The sequence below is a fragment of the Neolamprologus brichardi genome, chromosome 15, assembly GCF_056152115.1.
Source record: "Neolamprologus brichardi isolate AB-2024 chromosome 15, ASM5615211v1, whole genome shotgun sequence".
NCBI lineage: Eukaryota > Metazoa > Chordata > Actinopteri > Cichliformes > Cichlidae > Neolamprologus > Neolamprologus brichardi.
This window is the reverse complement of record NC_142118.1, coordinates 23302455-23318492: the sequence shown is the minus strand read 5'-3', so window position 1 is coordinate 23318492 and position 16038 is coordinate 23302455. Positions and strand designations below refer to the sequence as shown.

General features: G+C 40.7%; 1 protein-coding gene across 5 annotated transcripts in view; it reads right to left on the bottom strand.

The window, feature by feature from the left end:
* Window positions 1-2549: 2549 nt before the first annotated feature.
* myo6a (myosin VIa) overlaps window positions 2550-16038 on the bottom strand; it is a 144744-nt gene continuing 131255 nt past the window's right edge. For 3 of the 5 annotated variants that reach the window (XM_087852510.1, XM_087852507.1, XM_087852509.1), the window contains 3 exons: window positions 14169-14195; window positions 9325-9543; window positions 2550-5521 (listed from right to left, as the gene is read on the bottom strand). In XM_087852510.1, coding sequence (XP_087708636.1) covers window positions 5322-5521; window positions 9325-9543; window positions 14169-14195 — 446 coding nt within the window. In that variant the 3' untranslated portion in view covers window positions 2550-5321. The remainder of the gene's footprint in view (window positions 5522-9324; window positions 9544-14168; window positions 14196-16038) is intronic. The other 2 variants (XM_087852508.1, XM_006793474.2) reach the window with 1 other exon arrangement.

Sequence of the window (16038 nt, the reverse complement as noted above, 5' to 3'; positions counted from 1 at the left end):
TAACAAGACCCACAGAGTTTTTCATGTAGCACTATGTATGTGATTGTGTTTTCGGCATGGTAGTCATAAATCAAACACAGTACTTAGTGTTTGTTTCTTGTTTGCAGTTTTTGGTTGTGACTGGAATGCTAACTGCTAAAATTTAAAACTTTTTAGTCTTCTAACAATACATTTAACAGTGACAGAAACAATTCAAAACACCTACACATAAAACAATACCACAAGCCATTTAGCATAAAGGCCCAATAAAAATATGGTGCTTTTAGCTAGTTAACAACTTTGGCATGAGTTTGTGGTTCCGTCTTTTATGCTACCTAGCTAACATGGCGACTACTGAAAAGTATTGAGCATTCTCAACATTTGGACTGTTTTAATTTCACTATCCCTATTATGATAGTGACCACTACCGTTACTATGGTCGCTGACAACAATTTGACAGCAAAAGTGTAAAGTAGACAATTTAAGATGCAGTGCAGTTGTCTACGGCTACAATAACTGTTCAAAGGTGGCACCATTAGTGGGTGGCTGAATGCTAACATAGTGCCCGCTTTATTGAATATGTTTCTAACATTTGCATGCTAGCATACTAACATTTTACAGCAGAGCTGGGAGAGAATAAATTTGATCAGGTGGTGGCGGTAGAGGAACTGTCAGAGGATAACAAACGTTTTTATTGTTCACCTATGATAGTACGTATATCTCTCAAAGTTCTAAATACACGCAACATGGATTCATGGATTTATCCTTTGTGTACATGCATTAACTATCCTTAATGTAATATTAGCTCTTACATGCTCTGACAGACACCGTGAACTAGAAACGTTTAACGTATAACTCTTGGTGTTATCTAATTGTTCCCTACATTGTTTGTGATATTTCTGTAATTTTTATTTACATTCTGCTGCTATTACACAGGAAGTCAAGCAATATGCAAAACCCCCCTAAAGTTCATTGAGGGGATTAATTTGAACTCAAGTACCGCATACCATCAAAGGTGCGACTTGCACACCTGTGAAATGTACATTTGAGTCAGTTTAGAGGCTTAGAAGTGGATGTAGTTGCCATAAACTTAAACTGCACTGCAAAGAGTTAGTAAATTGAGCTAGCTGAAAACCATGTTGCAGCAACAAAGCTAGTAATATATCCTTAGGATTAGGATTATTTGTCGTTGTTTGGTTTGAAAGCATGGATAAACTTTTAGTTATTAGACAGTTAAACAGGACGCCAGTTATAAACTTTCTCTTTACTAATTTTATAACACATCCCAGTTCTGATTTGTTAAAACAAAACGTTTTGCGTGATGCATTTACATATGTTAGTCCATATTATGGTGCAAATTTGCACCAACATGAACTGGTCGTGGTCAGTTTACGTGAGTTAAACTGTCAATTCTGATGTTGTTTCAGGGCAGCTGGAGCTATACAGTTCAAATTCACTTTTACACAGAGACGAGAAAAAAAATTAAGAGCTTGGAGTAAATGAAGTTGTCGTAGACTTGCCTTTGCAAAAAAAAAAAAAAGTGAACAGTCAGCAGTGTTAATGTTTGTCTAAAAACAAGTAAACCCTAGGACTCAGCAATTTGTCCATGCTAGCACGTAAGCTAATATTATGTAGAGAAAAAAAACGGGATTCTGATTGACATCAACAAAAAATGTATATAATTTATATACAAGTGCTTATTACACTGGGCACAGGAAAACAAATATTTTGAAAATGTGTCAGAAATATTTGCTTAAAACTAAAAATTATATGATTTATTAGTCAAACTGAAAACTGATGTGGTTTTGCCCAAATGTAAGCCGCCATGCAGTTCTATTCTGAAAAGCCAGAAATGAATCAAACAGAACATTCCGTTTGTCATTCTGCTCAGCAATGCAAGTAAATAACTGTAATTTGGCATTTTAAAGAACAAATTATTTGCATTTTTTGGTTTAAAACAAAATGCATGGATAACAATAATTAACAATAACAATGAGCATTCCAATGCAATGGTATTCGTGTTTTATGTGAAGGCACCATAAAACTGGTGAGCGGGCCCTATAAATCTCTTCCTGCTGAGAGGCTCGGGGACACATTTTTCATTGTTAGAAACTGAAAAAAACAGAGCAAAATAAGCTTTTTGTTGTTAGTTTTATTTATATGGCGTTATACTTGTAAATGAATTCTGTGGAGTCAAATGATCTTCCATTAAAGTCGTAGGTAGTAAGACCAAATCTTACCTTTCTCAGGGTTAATCTTACTCGCATGGATCATGTCACAGATCAAACCAATACTTAAACTTCCCAAATGCTGTCGTCTTATTAATGTAAATACTGTTCGCTGTTTTTGTCTCAAATCAATGCATCTACTGATGTTTATTGCTGCTTGTGTGGGGAGGGAAGCCTCCCCCAATGACTGTAATGTGGACTTTTCTTATTTAAAGTCTTAAAATATTATGTATGTGTTTGTTTCACAATCAGTAGTTGAAAATACAAAACTGTGTTGAATAAAACTCCATCTTCTTCATTTTGAAAGCATTTTCTCTGAGGTGGAAAAGAGGAGGCGAGAGGTGAGTGAAACATGGAATGCTTTTATTCATCCGTTAGAGATCAGCGTTAGAAAAATGACAGTGGACAAAGGCAGTGCTTCCCCAGGAATGATTGCAATGTGTGGCGAGAAACAGATCGCAGCAAATCCACAACACTTTCTTTGCATGTTATGGAGGAAAATATCTCGAGGTCATCACTTGGTTAAAACAAACACTGAGGTCTTAATGATGGCAAAGCTCAGAGCGCGTCCCCTTTACACTCAGCATTAACACGTGTACTGGCACATTATATACAAATGCCAAGCTTGGTGAAGTTGATCTTTGTATTTGGTACGGATTTTACTGAAGGAATTTGATGTGTTCTGACCTGCTTCAAACACGGCTGGAATCCTTACAAATGAAAATTCCTGGACCAGTCTGATTTTCCATGTTGATGTTTTTTAAAGCTATTATTTGGCAAAATGAATCATGAAGATTTTAAGGTCTCCAAGATAGTCCTGCTGCAGTCCCCCCCACACTGATGATGGGCCTTTTCCCCAGCAAAACATTTTGTGTCTATCAACAATGGCCGCAGTCCACTCGGCACCTGGTTCAGTGCGATGGCTTAGTAAATGGAACCGAGCCAGGTCAACATGTCTGCTGTGGAAGAGGCCCACACACCAAGCTCGCAGTGGGTCCAAAATTGTAATCTGACCCTCTGATCAGTTTGGTTGGCATTTCTAGTCTTTCTGTGGCTCCAGTAGGCAAGACTGTACGCAGCTTTTAACAGGAAATGTCCCAAAAGGACTTACTTAACTATTGATAGCAGTCGTTCTAACCTAATTAGTACCCAAATGGTATAATTGCATCAATTGTTGATGTTGACGTGTGATATATGGTTTTTGATGTCATGACGTTATATTGTTGCATGTCTCAGATACAAATTGGGCCTCGTTTGTTTACGATGTGGGAATTAAATCCCCCTTTTCTGTGAGCGTGCTCAGAGCCCAAAGCCAAAAACCTGAGTCAGCCTCTTTTGTGATAATTCAGATTTTGTATAGCCAGCTAAAGCAGCTAAAACAAAAGCCTGGCTAGGCCGAGCATGCTTTATATTAAACCACATGCAGTTGTTTATATAATCTACTTCTGAGATTAATAAAGTAATGTTTAAATCAAGTTTTAGGTTCTTTTTAAACAAATTTAGCTGGTGGTAAGTGAGCCGTCTCCATCAACTATCAGATTCATTCCGGCTGTGCTGTTATCGCTGTCTGTAAAGGGGTTCGGCTACTTTGCAACAAGACAGATGTTCATGCTTTCAGACAATCTCAGCCACATTTTTCTTGTGCGGAGCATCAAAAGAGGAACAGAAAGCTCGGGAACAAACAGGCTCGGGGGAATAACGCAGTGCGACGTCACCACAGATTGTCTGCCATTGGTTTTTTTTTTCTAAGTAATGACAAGAGAGGCCTGTTTTTTCCTTCTTAGCTGAGTTTGTGTGATTTATTGCTTGACGATCTCATGTGCCCAAGCCGATGAAGTAGAAACTGTTCTTTGAAAAATAAACTTTTACATTCCAGTAGGAATAACACTGCTGTCTGCACATACCACCCTATAGAAAATATTCAGTTATATGAATGTTCCAGTTCGAGGCCAAGTACCAGTGCATCGTAGAGTTCGTGCTCAAAAGCTTCTCACACAGCAGGGAAATGTCCAGTCTGACAGAAGATCTTAACAACTGATTCCAAACCATATCGTTTTGTGCTACCTTGGGATTCGCTGCACTGGCAAATTACTAAACAAATCAAATTCAAAGTGTTAAAGCATGGCTGAGTTGTTCGGGTCTCTTTTTGCGGCGCTGATCTGTTCTGAAAAATACCACGAACACGTGGAGTCGTATCTCAGCAGTTGCATAATTAATTCACATTTTCTGCTCGGCTCCTTAAACAGAAATTAATCATGGATGGGGCTCCGCTAATGAGGAAAAAAAACAAGGTTTCACGTCCGGAGCCACGTTTGGTCTCAAAAGGTTTTTGGACCCTTTACTAATTTAAATCACATATGATGAGAATAAACAAAAGAATCACGACATGAAAAAAATCAACAAGGTCTCAAGTTACATTCAGCTGGAAAAACAAGAGGTAATTTAAAAAAAAAAGAATTTGTAAATATTGGATTTAATTCGGTGGAATAATCGGACACCCATGCATGCAGCCTCGTGGTGAGAGCTTGCAGCTCCTTGTGCGAGTTTCTCTTTTTCACCCTCCAATAACCGCATGAAGACGACGTAAACAGCAGCTTTTAAGTCGGAGCGGGATCACCAGCTAGCTGTTAAGACGGAAGCGACACACCTGTGAGATTTCAGTATAATCATCAGGATCATCAGGAATGCATAATTACAAAGGAATTAAACTTGTTCTGGGGAGGCAGCTTTGAACAAACAAACAAAAAGTCCTACCTTTCGGCATTTAAACCCTGTTAAAGTAGTATTAAGGCCTCATAGTTAGACTTGCACACATGTTACAGAAATGTTGGAAAACAACCGGATGTGATCATTTAGCATGATTTTTCATTTCTGCATAGGGTTCAATGCAAAACTTCCCCGCCCCGCCCCCACTGAGGAACCAAAAGCCAGCGAGAACGAAAACTCATCAAACGGAGGAAAAACAAAAGGACAGTTGAGGAGAAAAACAAAACGCCGTTCACGTCGAACGCCCTGGAGTCAGAACCTGTGCAGCGCGCCCGCACTCCATCTGTGTCAGGTAGCTGGTGCATTCGTCCCTTTGTTTGCAGCGCGAAGCCCCGCCTTCGGGCCCCGTCACTTGAACATGCTCTGCAGCATGGCCGTGGCGTAGGTGGGCCGCGCCTGCCGGCTCTCGATGGCGCTGCGGAGGTACTGGATCCCGCCGCAGCGTTCCCAGATCTCCTCGAACTGCCGGGGGAGGATCTCGGCGCCCCGCTTCCTCGAGAGGCCCGTCTCCTCCAGGCTCAGCTCGCACATCTCCATGTCGTCCTTTCCTGTGAGAAGAAACGAGTCAGAAAAGAAAAAAAGACGTGAAACGCAGTGATGAGGAACTCAAACAAGCCCAACTGCACTGTCAACAAAATTGCTTGCAGAATAGTTTCACACTGGAAAACCACCACGAGTCTGTGGCAATAGTTCACATCTCTCATTTGGAAGTTTTACTTAACTGAGAGAACCAAGTGCAGACGCCTGTTGTATAAAGAAATGTATTTCTCTCTGGATAGCAAAGTTATTTTAGCCATTTTTCATCTTTCAATGCATTCATTTAATTATTTACTATTTTAGATCCTCTCCAATTCCAAGTTTGCTCAAAGTTTAATACAAAGTTAAAGAATAAATTAGTTAAAGTGTGAAGCTGCTATTGGTCTCAAATAGAAAAACAATGGGAGAGATGTCTATGAGAGTTATAAACCCTTTAAAGAAAAATATAAAATAATAAATGCCACAAAATAAATGTAAAGCTAAATATGATTGCATATTTACAAAAATCAGTTTGATATTTAACAAAAATATCAAACTTAAATAAAATGTTGAATGCTAACATCTTGAACATATTTCTTTGTTGTGCATATTGTTATATAATGCTAAACTAACGTTCGTAAGGTTAGCAGCCTTAACAGCCTTTGTCTAAAAAAGTTACGAATTTTTAACTTCCTCTGAAATATTTTGTTACTACACGAGAATAATGTTGATAATAATGTACTGATACAGTATTTTTTTTTTTTTTACCATGTTAATAGCTCAAATGTATGTACTTAGCATGTTAGCATGCTAAAATACTAAATGTAAAAATGTTGTTAAACTGCACCATAAACTAAAAAAGCTTTTTATCTCTAAAATGGGGAGAAATTATGGTGGTAAAATTAGGCATTATTGTGAAACATGTTGACAACTGACAAAAAACCCAGAGCTGCTGCTAGCATATCTAAAATGTTAGCTAAAAATAATGTCATCGTAGCTAGAGATTATGTAAATGGTGTTTAAATGTGAACAAAGGGAAAAAAACACAATACAAAGTTTTTCTAAATATTTCAATAATAATCTTTTTTTTAAAGATGTGGTTGCTATCTACTTTTACATTAGAGGCTTAAACACAGCCGAAGTTTCAAATAATGAGTTAAAAGTAGCTAAAAGTAATTTTGCTTCATTTTCAACAGGAACAACAGACAAACATCGTGACTGCCGCAAAGTACGAGCAGTACAACTGACAAGCTCCTGGTGCTGCCAGCAGGCTTCCAGAAGCTGGCCAAATAGATGTTGGGGGGGTCTTTAAAGGAAGGGCCCCTCAAGGAGACAAACGCTAATACAGAGCATATTAATATTCAATTTCAGCTCTTTTAGCAGACGAAACATTCCCAGTTAGTGCAAATACACCTCTGTAATACTAAAAAACTATACAGCAGTACAACACTGAAAATTAAAAACTAACAACCACCATTTTATGGGCAGAAACATGAATTGCATGTTTAGGCTAACTATACCCTCTTCAGATATACTGAAGGGCATCCTAAAAGGCCAATATTTGATCATTCAAGAGTCTTTTGACCTGTCAGTCATGCAAAGCTGACCGGTCAGTCATGCAAAGCTGCTCTACTCTAGAGTCCCAGAATGAAAATGGCCCTGAATGAGCATAATACTGCCTCTTAATATCTGAAATCACAGAGTGTTTAAGGCCCACTTTAACAGTCTGAATTAAATCTGTAGCCCTAGAAGCATACAATGCCTTTATTCCACCAAACATATTCAATGCTTGCAATTTACATTCAGTGTGTATCTGCAGCTGTTAAGGCAATAACAACTTGCTCTGAGTGTCATATGAGGCAGTTACTCACCCACATACTGACACCGTCTGAACACAGCGGCTGCAAAACACCAGCTATTTCCCTACGATATGAGCTTTCTGAGACCGACGACCTCACAGTGTTCAAATCACACATCGTGCACAGCCGTGACTCGCTTTCATAAAGCCTCAAACCCACAGACGAGTGCAGCCCTCAGAGCCAAATTAAAGTTGAGAAAAATGCTGCTAGGAGTTGTGATGTTTGAACTCATCAGCACACATATGCTCAGACAGGTGGGTGAACAAAACAAACGCTTCGTTTTTTCCTTCTTTACTGTTGTTGTACTCGTCATATGGTACAATCTGCGATTTTACAGCTTGTTCTGACACAAACACTCACTCAGGCGCTTTCATTTAATTTGGCAAATTGTGGGAGGATGCAGCAGCATCTGTGGATATCTGTTATAATCAATAGAATACAAATATTACACTTTGCTCTGACAAATGTTAGAGTTTCAAACCTTTTTTCTTTAATGCAACTGGAAAAAGATTCCAGATTGTTTTTCTTTGAAGTGCTCTGTATAGAGGACAATTAAAGAAATCCCAGGCACACTTTTAACAATTAACAATACTTTCATAAAATCTCTTTTAGACACGGGAATTAAAGAGCAGCATATCAGGCCAATCAAAGGATTAAATCTAACTAAAAACTGAACATTATTGACAAGAGAAACTGTTGGAATGAGGGGAATTTCTGAGGGAAAAAAAAGGAAGGCATTTATGAAAGGCACATATTCAGGAGGCTTGCCGCTGGATAGCGTAGTGGTAAGACTGCACGGCTTTGGAATGGGATTTGCAAGTGCGATTCCCATCTGGGGGGTTCTAGGCTAGACCCTCTCTACAGACAAATATGAAATATGACAAATATGAAGTGAGGTATTGAGGAAAATTGACGGCGAAACAAGTAGTGTTGCAACAGGGAGGCAGGGATTCAGGAGACACTCTACTTTTGAGATTAGGTTTAAACCTTTCCCTTGTGCTAAAGCATATAGTCATGGCTGGATCAGCTGACCCTGAATCCTTTCTTAGTAACTCTAGATAGGTGTAGGCTGCTGGGGGATTCCCATGATGCACTGGGTGTTTCTTCTTCACTCCCTATGTGTTAATCGACCTCTCTGCATGAAATCATTCTTGGATGAATCTCTTAATCCTGTTAAAAGGGAGTTTTTCCTTCCCACTGTCGCCAAAGTGCTTGCTTATAGGGAGTCATATGATTGTTGGGTTTTTCTCTGTATGTATTATTGTAGGGTCTACCTTATAATATAAAGCGCCTTGAGGCGACTGTTGTTGTGATTTGGTGCTGTATAAATTAAATTAAATTGAATTGAACTGAATAAAGTCATGTAGAATGAAAACTGCAGCATATCGCTCTAATGTTCTGATAAAAGCTGACACGTGGTTTCTGGCATTCTCGAAGGAGAGCTCTTCAAATTGCGGTTGATGATTCGTTGCACGGGCCTCCTAAAAATAAAAGCCTCTGCGTCTCTACGGAGAACTACCTGACGGTGCATTATGACTCGAATATAATCAATCTGCTGCACTCGCACAAAGTCAAAGTCTTGAACATTGATTAACAGCGAAGTGCTGCTTCTGATTTCATTTCTTTCTGTGGCTGTCGCAGAATCAACTCATCGATTTTCCTCTCCACCTCCACCCTTTCTTCTCGTTTTTTTCTTCTACTCTTTAACTGCTTGTTTCCTTATGCCTGTCACTCACTCTGTCATACTGTGATGCAGCCCAATGGGTGGTGTAACTGTGTTTAACTTGGTGTATATATGTTGTTTCATTTAGTCTGTAGATGGATAGACTCTCAAAGAACAGACTAACCCGGCCACTGTCGACAAACACGTGTGCAGAAATGTTTCCAACACAGGTGAACGTATCACGTGAGGTAAAAACAGAGATTTATTTCCATGCTCAGTCTTTGCCTCCCTCAGATATCTGTGTTGTACTGACCTGCCACCAGTAGGATTGGGTGTTTATCGGGATGCAGCTCCATCTGCCTGGCAATCCAGGGTCCGTCAAAGTGCGCGTACCACCAGCCCTTCTTCTTGTTCTGGGGGTCCTTGTACTGGTCGCTCGGCCGGATGAACGGGATGCGAAAGTAGCGCTGCTGCCGGTTCATCGCCACCTCGTACTGCCGGGCCGGTATAGGTGGGGCTGGGTTCTGCTGGGCTGTTGATTGGATGCAGAGGGAAATATATATTAAAAAAAAAAGAAGTTAGGAGTCTTTCATAAATCAGAGACCATGTTTACATGCAGTAGCCTGGAAAGTGGTTATGGTAAATGTAGCTTATCCTGTTTCCTGTTTATCAACCTGTGCATTAACTTGTGAAGTAGAGTAAAGACAGAGTTCTTTGCAGACTAAAGATAGACAAAAACATGTTGTTGTTGTTGTTTTTAAAATAGTTTTCTACTTGGAGACGAGGGTAAGAATTTCAACAAACCACACTAAGGCTCAGAGGATGTTTAAAACTTTAGTTTTTTGCTTAATGACACAAAAGAAAAGGCTGGAGTTGTATTTATCTGAACTTACTAATTCTAATATTTACAGCCAGTTTCAGTGTTTTAGCTAAAAGCTGCTCGGCCCCATTAATTATGTAAGAGACACAATAGTGAGTTGCAATGAGCATACAGACATTAACAACAGCTGCCTGAGCACAAATTACATCTGACATTAATCTCAAACTGGACAGTTTAAAGGAATATTTTTGCATTTTATTCAGTAGCACTCCAAACAGCAGCGACCGTTTAGATTAGCATAAAAACTGGAAAAGAGAGGCTGATTAGACAATTAAAGTACATTAAAATGCAAGTGATTAAAAAAAGCTTGACCCGTGTTGAGTTTAAATAATCTTGTTCTTGACATCAACGCAGCACTGTAAGTCAGAGGCTGCTTGACCTTGCGTCAGTGTTCTCTTAAACATACTTAGAAAACCGGAAATACTTTGTATCAATAGGTAACTTTACATCTGAGCAGACAAGTATCACATGTGGAGTTCCCCAAGGTTCTATCTTGGGACCCCTTCTGTTTAACATTTACATGCTCCCACTGGCACAGATTATAAAGAACAACAAAATAAACTATCACAGCTATGCAGATGACACACAAATATATATCACAATGTCACCAGGAGACCAAGGCCCTGTACAGGCTCTTGGTAAATGCATTGAGGAAATTAATGACTGGTCGTGCCACAATTTTCTCCAGCTAAACAAAAACAAAACTGAAGTAATAGTCTTTGGAGCCAAAGAAAAACGATTACAGGTCACCAGAGAACTTCAATCTATACACCTAAAAACCACAAACCAGGCGAGAAATTTGGGTGTAGTGATGGACGCAGTTTGACTGTTTTTCTAAACTTAGAACAACACAGTCAGCTTACTATCACCTCAAGAATATTTCAAGGATAAAAGATCTGATGTCTCAACAGGACCTGGAAAAACTAGTCCATGCATTGATCTTTAGCAGGCTTGATTACTGTAACAGCATCTTTACAGGTCTACCTAAAAAAAAAAAAAATCAGTCAGACAACTACAGCTCATTCAGAACTCTGCTGCTCGAGTCCTCACTAAGACCAAAAAAGTGGACCACATCAGTCCAGCTCTGAGGTCTTTACACTGGCTGCCTGACCGTCAGAGGATAGACTTTAAAGTTCTGATCTATAAAGCTCTGAATGGTTTAGGACCAAAATACATCAGTGACCTCCTGACCCAGTATGAACCTTCCAGATCCCTCAGGTCATCTGGATCCGTTTTTTTATCAGTTCCCAGAGTCAGAACCAGACATGGAGAAGCTGCATTCAGCTTTTATGCTCCATATATCTGGAACAAACTCCCAGAAAGCCTCAGATCAGCTGAAACACTCAGTTTATTTAAATCCAGGTTGAAGACTCACCTATTCGCAGCTGCATTTGAATAAAACACCAAATCTGCACTTTTAAGCTTAAATTTCAAAACTTACATTTTAACTACTGATTTTATCTACTGTTTTTTTTTAAATCAATTTTAAATCATGCTTTTATTTGTTTTTTAATGTCTCTGTAAAGAACTTTGAATCACCTTGTTGTTGTATTGTGCTATATAAATAATATATCTGATTGTTGCTTTTGGCTCTCATGCTTAAATTTTACCCTGCGCTTGTCTACGATTCACATGGACTCCTGACCATGAACCTTCTCCTGAAATGCTACTTTATATCTACAGCTGTTAATACACAGGTCAAGGCTCAGGAACAGGACTAAACACAGAATCTCAATCAGCACAACCTGGTCAAATGTTTGATCTCCTTTTCATATTTCCCATTAACCCACAGCATGTAAACATGAAGCCCCGTCTGCCGTACTCCCATTAGGTCTGAACAAAGAGCCCATTCCCTGGTCTCCATGTTTAAGTGCAGTCAGTGAGTCCTGCTGTTAGAGCTGAGGAGGAAGAGGAGGAGGGTTAGAGATCACAGCAGAGCTGGTGGAAGAGCAAAGAAATCAGCGAGACGTGAAGCAGATGCCAGATGTTTACAAAGGGGTTTGCACACTCATGAGAAACATTTAAAAAACTATTTGCATCTTTCTAAAAAGTGGAGTGTAAAGTAATACTCTACAGAGATTGAAGAAGCTTCTCTACGTGATAAAGGACATTTAATCTGCAGAAAATCACATTTCAGAAAGAAACTCACAAAATAAAATCTAGTTTTCGATTCACGTCAGCTCGTGTTGATATAAATTGCCTTTTTGTTCCATTTCTAAAGCTGACAAATGGAAGAAAAAGGCAACGTGTTATTTTAAAACTGGTTTCAAACATCTTTAGGTCTTGTTTGGTTTTGGTTTTTTGCAGCATTTCAAAAAAAAAAAAAAAGAAAAAGGTGAGAAAACCATCTTCTACAAAGCAACACTTTGTTTAGCCGTCACCTACAAACCACCTCAGAAACCAAGAACACAAACTTCATCTCCAGGCATCAGCAAACTTCAAAAGAAAAACACCAAAAAAAGAGGGGGAAAAAAAAAATCAGCTTTCTTTGTTTAGAAGAAGCAGCAGAAATGGAGGTTTATCCTTCAGAGAGGTACTTGTGCTGAACTCCCTGCTGCATTCACTCGGCCTGTTGATTACTGTTTGTCGCATTTTAGTACCCAAGGTGACTCAACGAGGGGTCGAGAGGAGGGTTCAGGCTTCAAAGCTGATGAACGCACAGGATAGCACTGACAAAGGGTGGAACTGGTTTCTGTGGATGAATTACTGCATGCTGCCGTGTACCACGTATGAATGAACAGACTGATGAGTGACCCGAGTCTCCATCTGCCTTTGGAATCATCAAAGTAAGGTAGCTGACGTGTTCTTCCAGATGTCTTCATTGGGAGCAGTTCTGGAACGTTACAGTGAGAATGAGTCCTCATCATCCCTGGACGACATTGTTGATCTGCCTCCATCTGGGCTTAACCCGGCTTACCCACACCAGATCCATCTCCCTCAGGTCGCCATCACAGTTCCATGATGTTTTGGGCCGACGTTCGTTTGTGTTTTCCAGGTGGTGTCCAATTTATGGTGGTAAGCGCACCACGCTCTGGCTATTGGTGATGTTGTAGGGATTGATGTTGTGGTTATGTATTATAACCTCTGTTCTCAGGTTGCACTGCATTGACTTCTAGATGGGTTGGAGTCTCTGAAATGAGCCTGTAATTATCTAGTTTCGTGCTGTACTGTTCTTGCTGATGAGCCATGATAAGTGACACTCTTTACTTGGTCAGTGGGCCATCGGTAACTGCAATCCGTTCATCTGTGTTGGTTCACTTTGCTTTTGGAGAAGCTGATGTTTGCTGCTGCAGATTTAACCTTTAAGGGCAAAATTCAGCCTGAAAATCCAGATACTTGTTTCAAGACTTATCACATTTTCTCCTGCTTTATAGAACATACAGTCCAGACATCAACAGCTTCACTTGCCAGCTTTAATATTGTTGAAGAGCTTCTTAAATGACTGAGAAAACTGTATTAAAAAACAAAACAAAAACAAAAAAACTTCAGCAGGAACAAGCAATAAAACATGTTCTGGTTTCCTCTGGCTGACCTGACCTTTTTTCCCCAGTGTTTTTGAGTTCAAGTCTTGATGACATGATCTACCTCATCTTTAGGGACAATTTCGAATGTATACCTGTTAAAATAAACCTCTTTGGTCACTCAGAGTTCAATCTCCTTGTTGTGCCTTGCTCAGCTGAACAGGCTGTCGTGTATCTAAACTCTTCATTAAGTCTGGAGTGAGGGGAGTGAGCAATCTGCTTCACTGATGACTTCTTTTACTACGTTTCTCTTCCGATCAGCGGGCGTGGCGGCCTTTTCCTCCCGTCACAGCGCAGTAAACATGATGCTATCATACCTCGCCAAACAGAAGCCAACTAGCCTGAAAACCCAGAAAGCCTTCTGTCCTCTTCTCCCTCCCTCTCCTCTTCCTTGAGAAGTCCTTTCTGTGGGAGTATCAATAACAGCAGCCTAAAGAGCTCGCAGGAATATCCTCCACTCTTTATCAAAGCGTTATGGCTGTCGGGCAGGCGAGAGCTGGCACCAGCACGCTGCTCGTAAAGACAAAATGGTGCTTAAAAAAGAAGCCCAAATAATGTCTCAATACAGGCAGCAGTTGCTACGGAAACCCATCCACCATCTATTTCCTACTCCTACCACAGAAAAAAAGTATGTTTACTAGCGAAAGCACAAGCCTGAGGCCAGCAGCGATCCCAGGGCTGAGCAGGAGGGGAGGAAGGGGTTAGTAATGGCGGCGGGGGGGGGTAAGTAGCATTACACACTAGAGGACCACTTACATGCTGTTTTCACAGGTGGTGCATGATCTGAAAGTAAACATGCCAGGTTACACGTACACACACACAGGAAGTGATGCAACACTGACACTTTATGATAACAGTGATAAATGAGAACATGAGAATGAAGACATGAACACTGATGGTATCAGACAGCACCGCGCTTCGACATCATGTCTCAGTCAGTTGTTAGTGAGGCGTGTTCAGCAGCGGCAACAAGAAAAAGGGCGACACGGAGGAACGGAGAGTCGTATTTTTACCCGTAACTAAACATAAATATGCGACTCATCAAATCTAAAACTTTTGGGGGCTTTAAATCTGCGTCTGCATTGCATCTGCTCCGTAACTTGTTGCACATCACATCGATGCAGAGCACGAGAACATGTACTGCCACATTTGTTCTGCCGTTTCCTCCAGTTTTAGAATGAACCAGTACCAACATGATAGAAACCCCATCGCCTGGTGACAGGCAGCAGGCTCTTATACAGACTACATCTGAAGCTCTACGCAAGCATAAATCATCATGATGGTTCTGTCGACACTCTGGTGCAACATAGCGGTGCAGCACCACGTGTGAAAACTGACACACGTGGTGCTAATGAGTGTGGATGTTAGACAGAAAACCAGAGAGGGGGTTGCTCACGTCAAAGACCCTGGGAGTGATTTGGGGATCGGATATTATAAACACATGTCATCACCTTCACACACGGAGCCACGGCCACCGTTAAAGCCGGATCTTCTGACGGCTGCACATGTCACACGTCCGGAGTCGAAGCAGCAGCAGGACAAAAGCTGCGACTCTCACATGGAGGATGAGGAATAAAAGAGAGTGTGCGTGTGGGGGCTCGTGGACCAATCTGTAGTCTGAGCAGAGCACACAATAGACAGCTCTGAATAAGAGCTCTTTGTCGCCATGACAACTCAACGTGTGGCACAAGGAAATGAGGCGATGGCGGCGGAGAGGTGAGAGACGGAGTCCATTTGCTCGCCTTGTTGCTGACTGACGATCACGGCAAGCTGTCAGCGACCCCGACAGACCGAAGTGCTCGTCTTTATAAAGTCTGGCATTCAAATGAAGGCATTGATTGGTCAGAGTCCGGCACGGTGAATCAGTTTCAGTTTTTGGAGACTTCAGAGGTTTAAAATCACTCAGAGGAATCTTTAAGGTCAGAGGATCTCATTTATAAATGTGCACAAACCAAATCCGTGCCACCGTTCTGCACAAATCTGAGACTCCTTCACATCCAAACAAAAGTCGACCTGCTACAGACCGTGACTCGTGACACCGAGACCGTGACATGGTGATGGCCGGCTGCTGACAAATGTTATTAGTGGCAAACACTGAAAAAACATTTTTAATATAAATAAAAAAGAACATGTGAATCCTTTTTGGAGCCTTTTATCAAACCGTCGTCACACCTAACTTCCACCTTGTACATCAATTCAATTCAATTTTATTCATACAGCGCCAAATCACAACAACAGTTGCCTCAAGGTGCTTTGTATTGTAAGGTAGACCCTACAATAATACATACAGAGGAAAAATCCAACAATCATATGACTCCCTATGAGCAAGCACTTTGGCAACAATGGGAAGGAAAAACTCCCTTTTAACAGGAAGAAACGTCCAGCAGGACCAGGCTCAGGGAGAGAAGGGCGGTTACTGTAGAGCATCTTCACTGCTGACACACTTTGAGGTAAACGTGTTTCTTTGTGTGAAATGGCACTGTAGACTTAAACAGCGAGCACGTGCCTGTTGATTTAGAAAGACTCCCTTCCACACACACAGCAGTAATAATAATACTGCGCGGTGCACGTTTTAATGGCTCCTGAGGTAATGTCGTGTCACGGCTCTAAGAACGATCCATGAAAG